This window comes from Perna viridis, chromosome 6 (assembly GCF_037379345.1).
Source record: "Perna viridis isolate PV_CMFRI_1.1 ecotype Kerala chromosome 6, ASM3737934v1, whole genome shotgun sequence".
Taxonomy (NCBI): Eukaryota; Metazoa; Mollusca; class Bivalvia; order Mytilida; family Mytilidae; genus Perna; species Perna viridis.
The window spans coordinates 8,520,109-8,540,531 of NC_142450.1; the positions used below are offsets into that span (position 1 = coordinate 8,520,109).

Genomic DNA, 20,423 nt, shown 5'->3' on the forward strand with positions numbered 1-20,423 from the left:
TGTATAGCTGGATCTGCAAAATGAACCACCAAACCTCTTTCAAAACTTTTAACTGTCACAGAGGTCTCCAGTCTTAACATAAAACCTGTTACTCTCGTAGTGGTATTAATTCAATGTGGATCTTGAAAAATTCGAAAGATTGTTTGGAGACTCTCCAATCAAGATTATTATCAGAATATAATAGCATTAAAACCTATGACTTTCCAACACTTTATACTTCTATTCCCCATACTCAGTTCAAATCCCGACATTATATTACTATCTACTAACATTATTGTATACAATATTTATCAATCATATAGAGATTGTATCCAGTGCGTCACAATACACTAATTTAGGTTATATTGTGGATTGATAAAATACATAGTTATTACGTAAAGTGGCCATATTGATAGAAGGCATAAAACTTTCGTTCGATCACAATAAGCATTTTATACATTATGAATTATCACGAGTACGAATTTCAAGGAAAACAGGACTGATGGTTTATAAAGCGTACACATTATATAATAACAGACATTTTTGTAAGTACATGCTTAATATAGTATTTCACATTTTCACAATAATTTTGTATTTCATTATAAAGTAAATACAACCTGAGCACTATAAGAACGAGGAGTGCAAAAAGAGAAAAACGTTTATCTATCAGCAATCGGAGGTACAATCTCTTGTACGTCTTATGTATCTTAAATGTTTTAGGAAATAATCGTTGCGTCAGTTTTCTAATTATGTTCCCAAAACGTAATGAGGGGAATTTATCGTTTTTTTAATTGTAATTCTTCTGTCTGGTATACAATTTCAAACATGGCCGCAATGTGAAATGGCAACCGTTTAAAAAACGCAAAAAATCGTAGTGACCTGATATTTGCTTTACAAATGGGTCACTACAAGGGATTCCAGTCGGCAATACTGATATTTTTATAATAGTTTTCATTCTAACATGACCATAGGTCGAAAATTATTAAAAATAAAAAAATCGAAAAAAAATCATTGAGCCATACAAATTGATTTTGGACATTGGTGGCTGAGAACGACGAGTGAGAAACCTTTATATTGGTGTCTAACATAATTAATGCTAGTTGTAATTTGTTTTCGTCGAACAAGATTAATTTTGTTTCTTAATTAGTTCTTAAATCACAAAAATACGAACACAAATTTTGAGAGAGCACTTTGTTGTTTGTGATTGACATACATCCATATTGTCTTGTAAAGTTGTCTTCAAGCTCAAAAGCATTTTTGACCCTTTATGGTCATATTGTCTAGCAATTTTGCAAAGGCTGAATCAAAACGAAGCAAGGTTCAGATGTTAACAAATACAATGTAATCCAAAGACAAAGATTAGACATGGAAGATAGACAGGTACAACAAAGAACATGAAATACCAAAAATAATACGAAAGCAAATGAGAAACTCGGACATCACTAAAAACTGGGAGCATGGACCAGATGCACAGGTAAGGTAAGCGTCTTCTACTTTTCTTGAAACACCCACGAAGTTGCTCATACAATGTCACATCCGGGTAGGAGAAAGAGGAGAGGAAAACTACGACAAGGCGACTATATGAGCTCTCATGATGGAGTGAATGCATGATAACAATCCACGAGTTCATGATGACGACCATTGAACTTTTGTTTGTAGTGATAATTTTTTGTTTAAAGTGTTACAATTTATCAGGTAACGCAATCTTAAAGTCAATGATACTGTTGTCGAAACGGAAATATCTTGTATTTGCCAACAAATTGAGGAAAAACATGTTATTCACAGTTTTTTTACAAACTTCCTTTTAGTTTTAATTCAATTCACTAATGACACTTATTTTGATAGAAAAAGCATATTTCCGAATAGCAAAACACCTAATGTTATTGCCATTTGCAGTATTGATAAATGTACTTGCCCATCTATTTCCACATTCATTTACAAAAACAAGCGATGCCATTAACTATATGTAGCTAATATTCTATTATTTTTTTTCGCTTTTATAGGCTGAGACTTCAAAAGATTGTAAATCACTATTACCTCTACCGAGGAAGAAAGCTATCTTAGATTAAATCTGTTATTAGATGGTATCTGTCCAAGACTGGCTGTTAGATGTTTCTTTCTGGATCGAACATTTCACATTGAAGCAGAATCCTAAAAAATTGAAGTCCTTACCAAAAATAATTATAACAGTGCCCCAGTGGAATCTTTTGTACCCATCTACAAGTATTTAGCAAAAAAACACATATTTACAAATAATGTACTAAAAATACTATTTAAATATGGATCGTATCTTTTCAAATGGATGAAAATGAATTTTTTATAGTCAATTTTCGATAAATGGACCAGATAGGCTTCTTTGCACTTAATTATGATTTAAAATTACAACAGCGCCCAATGAAAGCTTTTGTACAAACATACAGGTATGTAGCTAAAATATATTTTTCATCAATTATAACCGAACGAACTCTGTATATATTGCGAATACTTAAATGCATTTTCCTTTTAACCGTTATAACTTACAGTTGCGATCTCTCCAAACCTCTCTTTAATTCGATCAGAACCTATCAGGAAAACTTTGGACAGCAAATAGGACAGAATTCTGACATATCTTGACATGGTCTGACAGAAGCTATCCATGAACGGAATACACTTTGCCATATTTTAGACATATTATGTCAGCAGTCGGCAACTGTCCTTGATCGTGACAATTTAAGAACAGTGTGATATTTAATTTAAGATTCTTAGAAACACTTTTTATGCAACATGGATAAATGCTTTCACTTTTGACTTGCAGATGTGTCTAAAATTCTGGTATAGAATAATAATATTGCCAACATTAATCATTCTGGTATAAAATATTGAAATTGTGACACTGAAATCTCAGTTCAAATGTTTTAAAGATAACATTTTCCTGCAAAATGTATAAATGTGAGAACATTTTATTTACACAAAGGTCTAAAATCATTGTATAAAATGTAAGAATTTTAAATATTACTATCATATTGGTGACTGCTATACATACATTTCCATCAAAATTAAAAAAAAAACATAACATAGTGTAAAACATAATTTCAATGAAGGTCGAAAATTATTGAATTAATTGTTAAAAATGCCAATTTTTATATCATGCATGTGACTGTGACACATATATTTTAAAGTCTAAATATGACACATTTTGCAAAATATTTGACTGCTAGCATTTTCAATTTAGAAAAGGGTCTACAATGATTAGACATTTTAAACAAAAATTTAAACAAAAGCATCATGTGGGGAACTATAACACAAGTCAATTTTTTTTCAGAATAGCCTCAATTAGAAAAGTTCTACCAAGAATAGTTCCTGACAGAGAATCTTATGGCCACGATATCTTCAAAAATATTGACAGTTTCTGACGAGGTGTATCACGCGTCATACAGTTTCTGATAATTTTGAATTGTTCTATTCAAGCAAACACTGACAGACTCGAAGAGCGGTTAGATGTGAACGCAACAGCATAAACTTATTATCATTGTTTGTACACTATATCCAATGATTCAAGCAAATTTTGATGTCTTGCATAGCTTGTACTATTACTTATACCTATGGCGCCCTTAAAACATTCATATTGACCAAAGTTAAATTTTATCCTAGTGACATAGAACGGAATATTGATTTGTAAGCCTAAGATAAATAACGCTTTTATCAGTAAAACATTAATATTGCCTGTATCATAAGAATTTAACTTCACTTTTCTTCATGGTTACTTTGGACCTGTTTTCCTAATTGTTTAATCTTTGAAAAATTAAAATATAAAGAAAATTAAGGATTATTAAGTTACCTAAGTTTTCAACAAAATTATACTTGAGTACATATATTTTGAAGGCTTACCAAACTCTGTGAATTTCGATATTACCTTGATGATATGCCTGATCAGACACCTGTCCTCTACCAAACTACTAAAGAATGGGTATGACGAACTTCCATCCGTAATCGAAACAATACCATCAGCAAATCTTGCCCGCATAAAACATTATAGGAACCCTCACAAACATATTGTAAAACTGAGGTTGATACTTCTACCTTATGGCCACATGGGTTGATTTGTCTTGTGTAAGTATGACTGCATTCACATCACAGATTTGTTTTATGTGAGTGTGGTAACATTCATAGTCGCAAATTTGTCATGTGTCAGTTTGGTAACATTCACAATCACAGATCTTGATTTGTCTTGTTTCAGTATGGTAACATTCATAGTCACAGAGCCAGACTTGTCTTTTGTCAGTTTGGTTTCGTTCATAGAGATTGGGCTTGTGTGAGGGTTGTAACATTCATAGCCATATATATGTCGTGTGTGATTGTTGAAATTTACTTTTCTTGTAACAGTAAACTACATTCATAGTCTCAATTTTGTCTTTTATCAGTTGGGTGACATTCATAGTCATAGAGCTAGATATTTCTTGTGTCAGTTTGGTAACATTCAAAGTCACTGATTTGTCTTGTGTGAGTGTGGTAACATTTATTTCGTCTTGTGCAGTATTGTTATATTCATAGTCACATATATATCATGTATGCGTGTGGTAACATTTATTATGTGTAGTGTCCGTATGGTTACATACATAGTCACAATTTTGTCTTGTGTCAGTTTGGAAAGATTCATGGTCAAAAAGCTGGATTCTTCTGGTATCAGTTTGGTAACATTCACATACATAGATTTGTTATGTGTGAGTGTAGTAACATTCATAGTCACAGCGTTGTCGTGTGTGTGTGATAAAATATATTTTGTGTTGAGTAAGCATGGTAACATTCATAGTCACAGAGCTAGATTTGCCTTGTGTCAGTTTGGTGATATTCATAGTCGCTGATTTGTCTCGTACGAGTGTGGTAAAATTCATATTCACAGTTTTGTCTAGTGTCAGTATGGAAACATTTATACTAGTAGTCACAATTATGTCTTGTGTCAGTTTGGTTACATTCACAGTCACAGATTATAATTTGTCTTGTATCAGTATGGTAACATTCATAGCCGCAATTTTGTCTTTTGTCAATTTGGTAACATTCAGTTACAGAACTAGACTTGTCTTGTGTCATTTTGGTTTCGTTCATAATCAGAGATTTGTCTTGTGTGAGGATTGTAACATTTATAGTCATATATATGTCGTGTGTGACTGGTAAAATTTATTTTTTCTTGTGTGAGTAAAGTACATTCATAGTCACAATTTTGTCTTTTTATAAGTTTGGTGACATTCATAGTCATACAGCTAGATATCCCTTGTGTAGGTTTGGTTACAGTGATAGCCACAGATCTATATTTGTTTGTGCGAGTGTGGTAATTTTCATAGTCAAAGATTTGTCTTGTTTGAGTGTGGTAACATTCACCGTTGTCTTGTGTTAGTATAGCCACAGATTTAAATGATCATTTTTGCCTTATGGTATCATTCATGGTCACACATTTGTAGTCAGATTTATAGTCGCATATATTTCGTGAGTGAGTGTGTTAACATTCATATCACAGATCTGTCTTGTTTGAGTGCATTAACATTCAGAGTCACAGATTTGTCTTGTGTTAGTATAGTCATAGATTTAAATGATCATTTACATAGGTCTTTGCATTTACACTTAATCAGTTTGAGAACAATTAGCCACAGGAATAAAATTTCATTTTAGGAGTTCCTACACACGCTTTTTTTGTTAGAAACACAAACAGATATTAAACTAGCCATTGAATATTTGATCCGATGGAGCAGTGTAGCAAATAGAGTCGTCACGTCTAAATATGTTTAACATCACCAAAAAATGGTAAAATTTACATATAATACTTCGGATAACTGATATCCTTCTTAAGCATACAACTCAATATTATACAAACGTCTCAGAATGTGACGACTCTATCCGCTACACTGCTCCATCGGATCAAATTGATACAGGGAAGATAACGTAAACTTATAGAAGGGTAGAAAAATTCCCAACGATGCTGGACTTATTGCAGGCGGTGTTGCCATAGATATCACAGCAGTACGAGTTCGAGTACCGCGGAGGGAACGACCAAAAATTTGCTTCGCAAATTTGACAGTTCTAAAATCGTTGGGAATTTTTCAGACCCTTCTTTAAGTTTACGGTATAGCGAATAGAGCCGTCACATTCTGAGACGTTGTATAATATTGATTTGTTGTTACATGCATCATTAATTTGATCCTCTATCCTACATAATAACACCTAGATGAACTGTCCCGTACTACCATACATCGTGTACTAAGTTACAGACCTAGATTAATCCTACGAGGAGGAATGACCCGGCCAGCGAAAGCTGTATATTTACATAACCTAGCTGGCCGAGTGGTCTAGGGCGCTGGACTTAGTGCAGGCGGTATTGCCATAGGTGTCACAGCGGTACGAGTTCGAATCCCGCGGAGGAAAAAAAACAAAAATTTGCATCGCAAATTTGACAGTTCTGACATCGTTGGGAATTTTTCAGACCCTCTTATATATATATATATATAACGTCTCAGAATGTGACCACTCTATTCGCTACACTGCTCCATCGGATCAAATTGATACAGGGAAGATATGTAAACGTATAGGAAGGTCTGAAAAATTCCCAACGATATTAGAACTGTCAAATTTGCGATGCAAATTTTTGGTCGTTCCCTCCGCGGGACTCGAACCGCTGTGACATCTATGGCAACACCGCCTGCACAAAGTCCAGCGCCCTAGACCACTCGGCCAGCTAGGCTATATAAAATATAGCTTTCGCTGGCCGGGTCATTCCTCCTCGTAGGATTAATCTAGGGCTGTAACTTAGTACACGATGTATGGTAGTACGAGACAGTTCATTTAGATGATGTAGATTTAGATTTAATATTAATAATATCTAAATGAACTGTCCCGTACTACCATACATCGTGGACTAAGTTACAGACCTAGATTAATCCTACGAGGAGGAATGACCTGGCCAGCGAAAGCTATATTTTATATAGCCTAGCTGGCCGAGTGGTCTAGGGCGCTGGACTTTGTGTAGGCGGTGTTGCCATAGATGTCACAGCGGTACGGGTTCGAGTCCCGCGAAGGGAACGACCAAAAATTTGTATTGCAAATTTGACAGTTCTAACATCGTTGGGAATTTTTAAGACCTTTATATATATATATATAATCGTCTAAATAAACTATATATATATAAATTATCAGTCTATTGTAAGATCCGTCCGATGGCAGATTTTCGAATTTTATTCATTTCTGAACGATCAAACAGACCCTGAGTCCAAGATGCTGGGATAATTTTTTGTGTATCAGCTCATGGAAGTATGGATGCCACCCAACTCACTCAGACACATTATTCTGACTCCAAGATAAAAACTCGTCTCCCTATCCTTTAATACCACATGATAGGCGGAGAAGCAGTGACTATCGTGCAAATTTAAAGTATTTGGTGTCTTAGGTACGACCTCCTGCACTCGAGGCGAGCAAGCTATCTAAATCTACGATATCGAAACTTAAAATGCTGCTCCTTACTTCTTTACTGGAGTAACACCGACTTCTTGAATCCTTCTGAGTTAAAAACGTGCTTCCATATATAAAACATAGCTCTTTTGTTCTTGACCTATTATTAATATAAATAAATAAATACTTTCTGAAGATTTTTTTTAGTACATGGAGATTCAACATGCTGAGTTGTGGTACTCAAATTGGTATGATCGGCTGGTATGTTTTATATCTATAGTCAAGTTAAGACTAATAAAGTAAAACTAAATCAGTTCCCTACACGTGTATATGGCTAGCCAAAGTGGACAAACATGAGCATTTTCTAATATTAAAAAATGATTTTTTAATACTACAAATTCATTTTCTAATCTTACAAATTGGATTTCTTATATCACAAAACATTTTTTTATTATTAACAAATCATTTTTTAATATCAAAAATTCAATTGAATTTCTAATATTAAAAAAACTATTTTTGAATATTAGAAATTGAATTTCTAATATTAGAAAATGGATTTGTCGTATTCAATGACGATTTTTTAATAACAGAAAATCATTTTGTAATATTTAAAAATGTGACTGATTTTCTAATATTACAAATTCATTTTCTAATGTAAAAAATTCATTTTCTAATATTTCAAATTCATTTTCTAATATTACAAATTCAATTTGTAATATTACAAAATGTGTGATATTTTATAATATTACTAAATCAGGAATTTGTAATATTAGAAAATGAATTTTTAATATTACAAATTGAATTTGTAATTTTAAGAAACTTTTCTAATATCAAAAAATGATTTTGTAATATTAGAAATTCATTTTCTAGTATTACAAAATATTGACTTTTGTCCACTTTGGCTTGCCTTACGTGTAACATTTCATCCTAGTATCACAGAAAACTTCTGATTAGTGACCGTTATATCAACGTCGTATCTGCGGAGCAGATATAATACATGCAATAAAAGAAATTTAACAAACTAATTCAGCATAAATCTCCAACCAACTCAGAAGACGTAAAAAAGAAACAGTCCGCATCTTTAACGTCACTTTTGCGGGATTTACGTCCACTAACAGGAAGTGCACCCCACGTGCAATCCACGTGATGATAAGAATTATTTATAAGCACTGCATTCCACACATGATAGTTATTGTTACTGTCAATCTGATTAAGGTCGGGTTGGAAACTATGGTTTTTAACACAGCTGTTTATTCGAATTGCTGTAATATTCTTCAATCTACAAAATAGGGAACTGAATGATAATAATGTAACATAAACTAAACACAATTCAAGCAGAAACAAACTATGGTGAAGTTGCAATTAGATTTTACTTAAGTTGGATGAGTCGGATAATTATACATGTACATCGAAACTTTAAGATTAAAGAGCTTGTTAAAAATGAATCATTTTATTTTACTCCAATAATGGTGATGGATTTACAATTAAGCAGAAAGATATTAAATGCATCATTTGCACCCATTTACAATGCACTTTTCCGAGACTTGCAAATTTGATAAAACACTGCTTAATCAACTGGCAAAATACTAGGTATAGAACTTCTGTAATGACATTGGAGATTAAACTGCCGTGAAGTTCCAACATATTTTCTTACACTGCGTTAGATCAGGAAATCTTCGGGGATTTGCTTAATATATTACTGATACGATTGCATTCATGCATTTGTAAGAGTTGTATGAAGAATATTTTAGTTAATAAGAATTTTATTTTCCAGGACGGATATAAGTTAAAGTACTCAGATTAGTAATCAGAGAGCCCAATAATTATTATCTCTGTAATAATAGGTGCCTGTGACGTACGTGTATGAGCTCAGTTACAAAGGATATGTTCTTATTATACAATGTTTACCGACTACAAATGAAAATTATGATCCTTCCATTATCTTTCCTATTTAAAAGAACCAAAGCATGTCGATATACATGTAGATCTACTGTTTCCATCACGGAAAAATGTTATAGAACAAATCGATTACTGTATAGTTACTACAAGTAATCATAGTAGCACAACAACGCGTTTTGTCTTCTACTGGAAATAGTAATTTCTAACGGAAATCGTACGAGTACAATACATTTGTATAAAACGTACCAGATTACCATGTTTTGTTGAATTTTGGAAATAAGGTAAACAACCACATAAACGGAAGTATTACAAAAGAGTGACTAAGTTACTGTGTGCAACAGCTGACAATCGTAAAATTTCATCGAATAACAAAATTTTATGACATCTTATAAGATACGGGCTTAGAGGTTTTTTTAAATGAAGAAGCCATGCAAATTATCAGTCTTTTCTAGTTTCAATTTCATAAGAAGCACTTTGGTTTTGGGGACTGATTTTGATTCTTCCCCCACATATGTTGTATCCCTTACATATTTGTCGTACTTATCCTGGTTGTTATATGCAAAAAAGATTATATTGTTAAAATAGTATACTTTAAGACTATTATTTGTTTACTTTCCAGATATATCTTCCGGTCCGTATAACGTTTTTTGGATCGCCTAGCTTTCAATTTAAAGCGTAACGTCACGATTATTTTGTCTCGAGCTCTTTTTTCTACTTGAAAGTAAACAACGTGTGAAAAATATCATTATACAAAAAGACTTCGGTTAGGGCGACCAATCGGTCAATATACTGTCATATGCCTCTCAGGATAATGAGCTATTTGCTAATTGAACATTCCGGAGAGCCAAGTAGTTTTTCTCTATAGGTAGCTCTAAAAAATATATCCAACTAAAGAATAGTGCTTCTGCCAACATCTACATGTACCAATTTCCTCTTGAGCAAAACAAAAAAGTCAAAGTACGTTGTTCCAATCGGTTTTACTTCACAGATATAATTTGGTGATTACTGAAAAGGAAAGCATTATATTCGGTTGTCAATCTACAACCGAATACCATATCTTTACCTGCACATATGTTCGAACAAGTTCACAAAGCCCTCGGCAGCACACATTTTATTGGAGAGTATACTTTGTATATCTGTAGAGTCACATCGTGGGTCAAATCTGAAGATAATTATCAAATCAAGTGAGAAATTACACATTCAATTATAATGAAATATTACACACTGAAAAAAGACCCTGATAAGGGTGTCGGATATTAAACCTATTGAAACAACAAAGTAGTTAGTAATTCTGTTATCTGTTTTTCAAAAAAATATGTTAACAAAACTGTTTTTCATTGACATTGAACAAAAAAACTTCAGGGTCCGGTTTCACAAAAGGACCGAATTGAGGTTTATCTCAGATCTTGAGATTTCCTCAAATCTTCAATTTTAATAGGTAATCTGATTGGTCGAAAGTTTTATTTTTTATGAAGCCGGGCACGGATTTGTATGCGATGCAAGGACGTGCACGATGACTATCTGTTGAACCACATGGATTTTGGCAGAACAGTGTGCAAAATAAAAACAAAACTAGTTTTCATTTACCTTATGTTATGTGTAATCCATTTGAAGAATGATCTTGCACAGTTGGCATTATTTACGGCATCTTTGGACAGTAGTTCTGTCAGTGTATCAATTGATAGGTCGGTTTGGTCTATCTGAAAATAAATAAAGACAAATTTTGTAAGGATTAATTAATGATTTATGGCAGAATATTTTTGCAAAAATTCTCTATTATATATTCTCTGTAAGCATTCTCTATAATACATTCTCTGTAAGCATTTTTTATGTATATTACTTTATTTTCTTGAATTTTTATTCATTTCTCTATCGCAATATAACATGAACTACGTATATACATGCAACAGTTTATAAAAGTTTATACCCAGTACGGCAACTTAATGAAGAAAACAAATCTAATAAATCACGCGACGTATTCTAATGTTTAGTGAGTACCAGTCTATGAATGTTAGACGAAATGAGATACATGCAGCATGTCAAAAACTCACAAAACTCACTTTGGTTCTAATGCAGAAACAGTTACACACCCGATAACTAGTCTTAGTTTATCATTCGTTGCTACAATTTTGAGACAATATATATATATATGTATATATACAACGTCTCAGAATGTGACCACTCTATTCGCTACACTGCTCCATCGGATCAAATTGATACAGGGAAGATATGTAAACGTATAGAAAGGTCTGAAAAATTCCCAACGATGTTAGAACTGTCAAATTTGCGATGCAAATTTTTGGTCGTTCCCTTCGCGGGACTCGAACTCGTACCGCTGTGACATCTATGGCAACACCGCCTGCACAAAGTCCAGCGCCCTAGACCACTCGGCCAGCTAGGCTATATAAAATATAGCTTTCGCTGGCCAGGTCATTCCTCCTCGTAGGATTAATCTAGGACTGTAACTTAGTACACGATGTATAGTAGTACGGGACATTTTTTTCAGACCCTTCATTACTTATATCATCTTTCCAGTATCAATATTACACAAACGTCTCAGAATGCGACGACTCTATTCTCTACACTGCTCCATCGGATCAGATTGATACAGGGACGATAATGTAAACGTATAGAAAGGTCTGAAAAATTATGTATATGAAATGGCACTTTGCTAAAGTTATCGTTCTTCATTTGGTTCATTATAGTGGGAGATGTACATGTTTGCATGGTTCTCACTTATATACAAATTTGTATACAAAAAGTACTATAGTTTATATATATTGTTTATAAAAGCATCATTTGTTCGACGTTTTTTTTCTGTACTATGAATCACCTTTACAATTGCACATGTTGCAACTGGCAGTGTTGAATTTTATGTGAACACATACAATACTATGTCATTATCGATCACATCATCTACATGAATCTAGTATTTCCTTCCAACGGCTTTATAAGTCATTATAAATAATTGCACTATTATCACGTCCGAAAAATAACACAGCTAATTATAAGACTCAGGTAAAAAAACACATATCATGGACACCCATACTCACACATACCACTTTTGCATATCTTCAGCATGGTTAATAGAGAACGAAATCAATACGTATTTAACCTTTGACTTTAGAAGCACACCCTGAGAGCCTGATTTCAGTCTGACAGGAAGTTAACTTGAAATAGATTGTACCAAGGGTAATATACAAAGCAAGGGTCTTTTTTCCCACGCAGTCGGTAGTTTAGCTTTTTACCCTTTGATCTTAACGACGCTCTTCCATGGAAACGCAAGTCACCTGATCGCAATTCTGTTTCCTAATTGGCCAAATACTGTATCGAAAATTAAAATTGCGTGCCATGTGTTATTTCCTGAATGAAATTTAGAAAATTATAAGTAAAAAGAACACACAGTACTGCGTCGACTGTCTTTACTTTTAAAGATAGTAATTGTTTAGTTTCGCATATTTAACAACATTAAATGTGTATGGCTCGTGTCTTAAAGTTTTGTTAAACTATGAAGAATATAAATCCCAGTTTATGTATAAAACTGCAAAAAGCATCATTACTTTTGAAAAATATTAATATTTTCATCTCCGTTCTCTGAAAACCGTTTACAAAAAATTCGGGACAATAAGAGTGAGTTAATGAACAAAAAACAAATAACGTAAATTAGAAAACACTAACTTTTATGGCACGTTCATCAGCATCCTTAACATCCTCCTGACTCATGTACTCCAGTACTTCACTACCTGGTGGGCTATTAATCCTCAAAGCACTTCCGTTTTGGTTCTCAACGTAATGTATAGGCACCACAGCATTCTGTGACGTTCCACACCCCATCTTCACCATCACCCTCAATCCAAACTGTAAAGAGGCATAGGATTATATATATACAGTTTACTAACAGCTGTAAACTTCATTTAGAGTGCACAAACAAAATCAACCACCAGCTGCCATCAAGGCGATTGTATTTATGTACATCTTCACCCTCAATCCAAACTATAAAGAGGCATAGGATTATATGTACAGTTTGCTAACAGCTGTAAACTTCATTTAGAGGGCACAAACAAAATCAACCACCAGCTGTCATCAAGGCGATTGTATTTATGTACATATATTTATATAGATCTATATTTTCAAAGGTCATTATTTTGACGTTTGTGCTAATAAGGCACATTCAATTTGTTACATGTAACGAGCTTGTTAGCATTTGTGTTAAGTTTGGAATTCATTCTATATGGTAAGCAAATTTTGTCTGGAAACAACGCACATGTAAAGGACAGAACTCCAAGAATCAAAATAACGTCAGGTTACAATTTGTTAACAGTTAGAAAGAGTGCTGACTACAATTTATACAATGTAGCAGTGAACAATAGTTTAGTTTAGTTCGATGGGGAATTATGTCGTTTACTTTTACTGGAATTCCTTCTGAGGAGTTCCTTCCGACAGTCCTCTTAGATATTCCAAAAATCTTACAATGTCGGGAAAACCGTGAACAGTAATACGCGATGTTTAAAATATGCAATTGTTACGATATTTGAATCGAATACTTTCAGAGAAGTCTGTAGCGCCGTGAGCTTGTATGGAAGGGCGGGAGAAAGGAAGGAGTGATTTGAAAAAGGGTCGAGAGGGAAGAGAAGGGTTGAGCGAAAGGAGAAAAGTATCCCCTTATCACCTCGTTAAAGTAGACAATACCTGTTCTCTTTGTAAAATTGGTATACTAAATGTAAAAAAAGTGCTGCATGAACGCATTCTAAAAGGGTTTCATATATTTCATAGTATTAGTAAGTCCTTTTGCCGAGACAAAATTATTAACCTGATGGAATGAAAAAAACTTTGAAGATAAAAAACCCCAAAAACTTGTGATTTGTTTCTTTGATATTCGCTCGCATGTTTCAGATTCACGTTCATACTGGTCACGATTTCAGGCTGATTATATCAATCGATAGTTTTGACCATTATACGTACGACAGTCTGACAAGAACTTCAAAACTGGAGCAGCAAAGACAATATTTATATGTACTGAAAATACAATCTTTAATAACACAAATTTTAAAACAGAAATAAACAAGAACAAGAAACGGTAACAAAAATAAGGAAAAATAAGTTAGGACAAAGTTTTACTCCTTGCCTCACTTTATCCTGTCCGCTACCCCATTAATAGCCTCTGTATATTGTTGCATATATCATTCCCCAAACACTGTGATTTCGGAGTATGGTAATTAATTCGAGTAAAGATGTTTGCGCATTAAAATTCTACATATAGACATTGAATTTCCTATGTAATAGTGCTTGATAGAAACGCTATACATGTAGATGAATGGGCGAGGTCGATCCGGTCAACAAGGGTCACGAAATGGCAATAAAATGTGGTGTAAACTGAACAGTAGGTAAACACCTAGTATACCAGATTTATGGCCACTTGAAACCAAATTTGGTCAATTTAGTTTAAATCGTATCCTAATTGTTGATTAAATTTTAAAATTACTTTACCTACTCTGGTTACGGCTATGCATCAATAAAAAACAAATACCTTCTCAGACAAAAACAAAAACGATGAGGTAGACGCCTATAGTTAACGTCAAAGAAATTCTTTTGAACCGACACAGATGTCAAACGCCTTAAAGGTGAGGTATTTATATTTAATTCACAATGTTTGACTTGATAGTATGGGATAAATGTTTGCTCTATTATCAGTCATTATGAATTTACTATACATTCTCCTAATCGCCAGGATTAGTCAATGACCACCATAAAGGTCATAACCATTTCCACAATAATATTCATAAGTGCTCCTGTGGACCAAAAAATAACTACACATCGAAAGTGTGGTGAATTAACTTCCTTGTTAATGATTCCCTTATCTATCAATTGTCTTAAAACATATTAAGTAGCCTAGCTGCTCTATTTGATAAAAGACTATCAGAAAAATATGATTATACGTACATGTCTTCAACAACACAAATTTATCGCTAATATTTTCTGCAATACTTACAATATAGACGAAGATCAAATTTGTGAAATTACAGTTTTCTTTAATGTAAAAGATGATCTAACAGTGCTATTCAAAACAATACGGTAAGAAAAAATATCAAAGTATAGCTTTACATTATATGATTTTGTGATCATAATCATATAAATTATATTTTTTATACTTTAAGAAATAATTCCAGATGATAATACTCAGAAATTTAGTCTGTGGATAGGTAGATAAAATGTGAGCATAAAATATGTCTTTCCATATTGTACAAATTTAAGTTTATTGCATTGATTTAGTATGCAAACACCCCCCCCCCCAAAAAAAAAAAAAAAAAAAAAATCTAACAAAGTAGATAGGTTAAGGAAATATCATGCTCTTACCTAGTCCAGTACGATGAACGCCAAACAGACGTCCTAATGATATGCTCCCAAAAACCAATCACCCTCAATAGTAACCTCAGGAGACAAACCGCCCACGTCATCTGCACCAAACTGAACAAATCAGAAATTTATTAACATTACTATTAAGTCTGAAATTATCTAAAACCTTAGCTATACCAACTTTGTAAGGACATCACATATCTATATAGTGATTTATGATTACAACAACACCGATTTACAGTATCACAAAATTCTTTCCATTTAAGCTTTGGTTATCGTAAATTGAATTTTCTTTCCTTTAAGAACATGTTTTGTACACTACTATAACTGCTATCTTTAACCTTTCATATTTAGCAGACATGATGACGATACATTTGTAAATTAAAAATCGCTGGAAAAATTGATTTTTACACGCGCGTTTGTAAATGTGCATTTTCTTTCAGACTTTTAACAAATTACCAATTTACTGAATTAGAGAAGGCATTTGTTCTATTAAGAAGTAAATGTCCTAAAATGCTTCGGTATGATAATTACAACTGTCGTTGCTTTAAAATGTTTGATGTCATTCATCCATTGCGACCCTTCAAGTACGATTCAAATTATTATTGCTAGTTTCGTTTTTCCATGTGTTATTTGTTTTTGTCAAAGTAGCTAAATATGTATTCGAATCGGGAGAAACGGTGACGGCAAAAACAAAAAAGCAAAAACACCCTAGCAATGATCATGATGCAACCACTCCTCCATTTGAGTACATGCATACTTTAACCTTCAAAACGATCTGAATCAAAATCTTAAATAGGAAGTGAACAAAAGGAATATGAAATGAAGATTCTGTGAAAGTTTCATTCAATTCCATTCTGTGGTGTAGGAGCAGTAACGGATAAGAGATGGGTACCACTCTACGTAACGGGGAGGAAGTACGGACGAAAGGAATGACGGACACCCTTATTACTATACATCCCCTAAATTTGAGTGGGGTATAAAAAAACTACTTGCCATTGCAGTCGTTGTATTAGTTATAGGATCAGCTAAGTTTTGACACTGAACAATTAAACAAAAGGCTCCCAGGAGCCTGAATCGCTCACCTTGTTATATTTTTGCCTTTCAATGGCAAACGATAACAAGGAGTTGCCCGATAATTCTGACTCAATGAAGACTTTGGTAGAACTTATCATAAGGATCATTTCATCAGTACAAGTTTCTTTCTATCATAATAGCTTTCAAGATATAGGCTGAATATAGCTAAAAACATCATTTTTCGCCTTTCAAGGGCAATAACTCTTACAAGTTGTCCGACAACTTTGATCCCTGCAGACTTTTGTAGGCCTTATCATACTTATTATCATTTCAGCAACTGAATATTTTTTTTTGGTTATCATAGTTTTCCAGATATTGGCTAAAACTGAAAAAACCGCCATTTTCACCTGAAAGGGTAATAACTCTAATAATGAGTCATCCGACAACTTTGAACCAATGCAGAATTTTATAGGCCTTAGATAGTACAATACAGCTAGGTCATTTCTGAATATTTGGTCTCATTTTGTTGAAATAAAGCTGTTTTGAGGCAGTCCGCACAGAAATTTCTAGTGTTAAGTCATAAAAAGTGCATATTTTTGAAATCCTTGGTGTGTGGAGGTTCAAGTCATTTATAAGTAATTTAGTGATTATTGTTATAAAATCCAGTAGCCATGGTAACATACTGAAAAAAAAATTACTGAGTTTTAGTACAAATCAGGGGTGCCTTTCCAAAACTAACAGCCAATTACTATGTTTTTACAAAATATCAGGCACTTAGACACTACCACAGCATGAAAGCATGTATGGAGTAGTTGGAAAACGGGTAAAAATAATAAGACCCTTTTCGATTCATTCTCTCACAATTTTAGTTCCAAAAGTTCGTGCGATATATGGTATTTTGAAAATCAGCCATCTGAAGCTGAGGAGAGAACCTAATACGGCAGGGGACTGAAACGTTCCGGATACCATCCTTCCTTTAAATTACACCTGTTTACCATTACATACATGTATATCACATCTGTCTATGCATAAATGCTTAACTACATTTAAACAATATATCCACCAAATTTCAACTTTTACATAATTTGACCAGGGTAACTTGGTGTGCTAAACAGTGCGCCTTTAATGTAACTGTATAGTGCACCCTTATAATAAGGATCGTTTTGGCAGTCGATAGAATGTGGCTAAACCTGACGGTTTTGGAGATATATGAGAAACACTTCTGACTGACCCCTTTGTTCTATTTTAGCAACAGCTGCCGTGTTTCGATAAATAAAAAATCCCCTTATGGAACATTCAGACCAAGTTTAGTTCAAATTGGTCTGGTAGTTTTGTCGGAGGAGATTTTTGAAAGAAATAACACTAAAAATAGGGGAAAAAACATCGAAAAAAGACAATAATTCCAAGATGGCTTGACAAATTTACACCAAAATTTTACAAATGATAGATCTCATCATTCTGAACACCTTTATCCATGTCAGAATTCTGCTTAATTTAACAATTTTTGAGATATATGCGAAAAACTTCGGTCTGACCACTATGTTCTATTTGAAGTAACGACGATCATGTTTTTCGACAGATAAAATATTCCCACATCAGTTCTATGCAGAATACCCTAAAGAACATTCATAACAAGTGTGGTTCTGATTAGTCCAGTAGTTACAGAGAAGTTTTGAAAAATTGCTGACGACACGAACGCAAAGTGAAAGAAATAGCTCGCATGGCTTTCAGCAAAAAAAAAAAAAAAAAAACAAGAATACATTCATGCTTGAATTGCAAAAGATAAGCTGTTACATACGGAAGGGCAAATCGTTCCCATGAAGTTTTGCAGTGGTTTTTTTGCGACGGCAGACGCTCATGATTTAGCTCTTACTCCAAACTGATGGGCCACAACTACAAATGTACTAAAATCAAACCATCCACCATTTAATGGAATGGAATTCTTGTAGACCACTTACATCCCTTTTTTTTATAAGATTCATGTAGTCTCTTGAGTTCCCTCTTGTTTGTTTTGCTGAGGAATTTAATCTAGCAGTATCAAGTTACTTACATGTATATGTTTTGTATAAGAAAATTTTCATTTTGGGTCTTGACGGGACATTATGTATGGCATACATGGACATCGTGCGCTCATAATCCTGATAAATTACAGAAACCCGTTAACAGTTTAATATGTCAGATATGTGCCTTTATACTGAAACAAAAGAATGTCGATCAAATTTGATCAAAGATTTAGAATTTTATAAGATGCGTTTTAAAATGCTTGCTTTTTGGTCCTTTTGATTTCAGCTTCCTAACCCTAAATCCACAAGAATTAGGAGATTTAATGTCTTACCATACTTCTGATTATTGCTCAAGACCCATGTGTTTTTGACTTTGGGTAATGACATAGACAAGGACGGATCCAATATAATTTACTGACTGAAAAGACGCATCCATATCATTGTCTGACTGGAAGGATGAATCCAATATGATTTCTTACATAGACTAGGACGATCTAATATTATTGTCTGACTGAAAGGATGGATCCAACATCATTGTCTGACTGAAAGCTCTAGTCAAATATCATTTTCTGACTGCAATTTTTGTCCTATAAAGTCCTTAACTACTTAACTAAGTAAAGATCAAGGCCAATAAAATAATTGGATCTGTGTCAAGTCATATTTGTCAGCACAAGAATATCTTCATTAAAGGTATACAATCACACATTTCGTACATGAAGTTATTAAAGCAAAATGGCTGAAATGAGTTCAGAAAGCAAAATGTAATATCAAATGTTGATCTAATTTGTCCATAATGGGAGATGTGTATCTTCAATAGTACATAAATTGAATAATATTATCTTCATACTCGTTGAATTATACATGTATTATCAGATTACTTATCACTGACACTTTATCCCTTAAGGATGACACACGGAAAGAAAAAGGCAGTTCCATGGAGGCAGCTAATCAGTAAACATTTTTTTCACCATTTAAATGCACCTGCCACATGCTTAAATTTCAATAATATACTGTCTACATTAAAAATACTCTTCACCATTCCCCAATGAAAACAGTTATTGTATGGGCATGGTAAGTCCAGGATATAATGAGAGAATAGAAACCCAACACTTAAACTGCCTTATACACAAGTATTTTGACAAACAATTTCACTCTATGGTTATAGAGAGCAGTTAGTAATACTAATAACACCCCAACATTATCTAGAATAAGATGTTCGAGCAGACTCTCAAATGGATATTCTCTACTAAAACTTGGATTTACATGCTAGTTATTTTTAGATTTATCACCCTTTCAAAGTAACTGATAATTATCCTTTTACTTCATGTACATACATAACTAATACCCAAACTTAATACATGAATATTTCAATCAGTAGAAGTGATTTAGCAAGGCTCAAAAGTGGACAAATAGAGAGGTGGCATTAGCATCTTCCGACCCTTGCAGAAAGTATTATGCATGTACTTGAAGGGGGATAATAATAACCTTTTTTCAAGTACCATAATAAAATGCCTAAAATTGTACACCTGTAATCCAGTGGTTGTCGTTGTTTTTTTACGTTCTTTGTACATGTAATTCGTTTTGCGTGTCACTATATTTATTAGGTTGATTATTATCTTTTATAAAGTTTCACTTCATTTGATTTGGGTCTTTTTACAGTTTGCTTTATGGTATGGGTTTTGCCCATCACAGAAGACCATGAGATGACCAGTAGAAGTTTTATGATTAGTTGCTTGGTATTTGGTGAATGACTGTCTC

The 20,423-nt window shown here is 33.6% G+C and overlaps 1 protein-coding gene and 1 long non-coding RNA gene across 2 annotated transcripts; one reads left to right on the forward strand and one right to left on the reverse strand.

The window, feature by feature from the left end:
• The first annotated feature begins 343 nt into the window (after positions 1-343).
• Positions 344-4,363, forward strand: LOC148613520 (uncharacterized). Its single transcript, XR_015923372.1, has 3 exons — positions 344-524; positions 1,983-2,399; positions 3,281-4,363. It is a non-coding gene; the product is annotated as an uncharacterized LOC148613520 (long non-coding RNA).
• A 3,176-nt stretch (positions 4,364-7,539) lies between these two features.
• On the reverse strand, positions 7,540-20,288 carry LOC148613521 (lim and transglutaminase domain protein ltd-1-like). Its single transcript, XM_088586870.1, has 5 exons — positions 15,646-20,288; positions 12,970-13,149; positions 10,879-10,991; positions 10,355-10,453; positions 7,540-8,671 (listed from the first exon to the last, which is right to left on the reverse strand). The coding sequence occupies exons 2-5, from the start codon at positions 13,132-13,134 to the stop codon at positions 8,419-8,421; spliced, it is 630 nt and encodes a 209-aa protein (XP_088442996.1). The 5' UTR covers positions 13,135-13,149; positions 15,646-20,288; the 3' UTR covers positions 7,540-8,418.
• Positions 20,289-20,423: the final 135 nt, after the last annotated feature.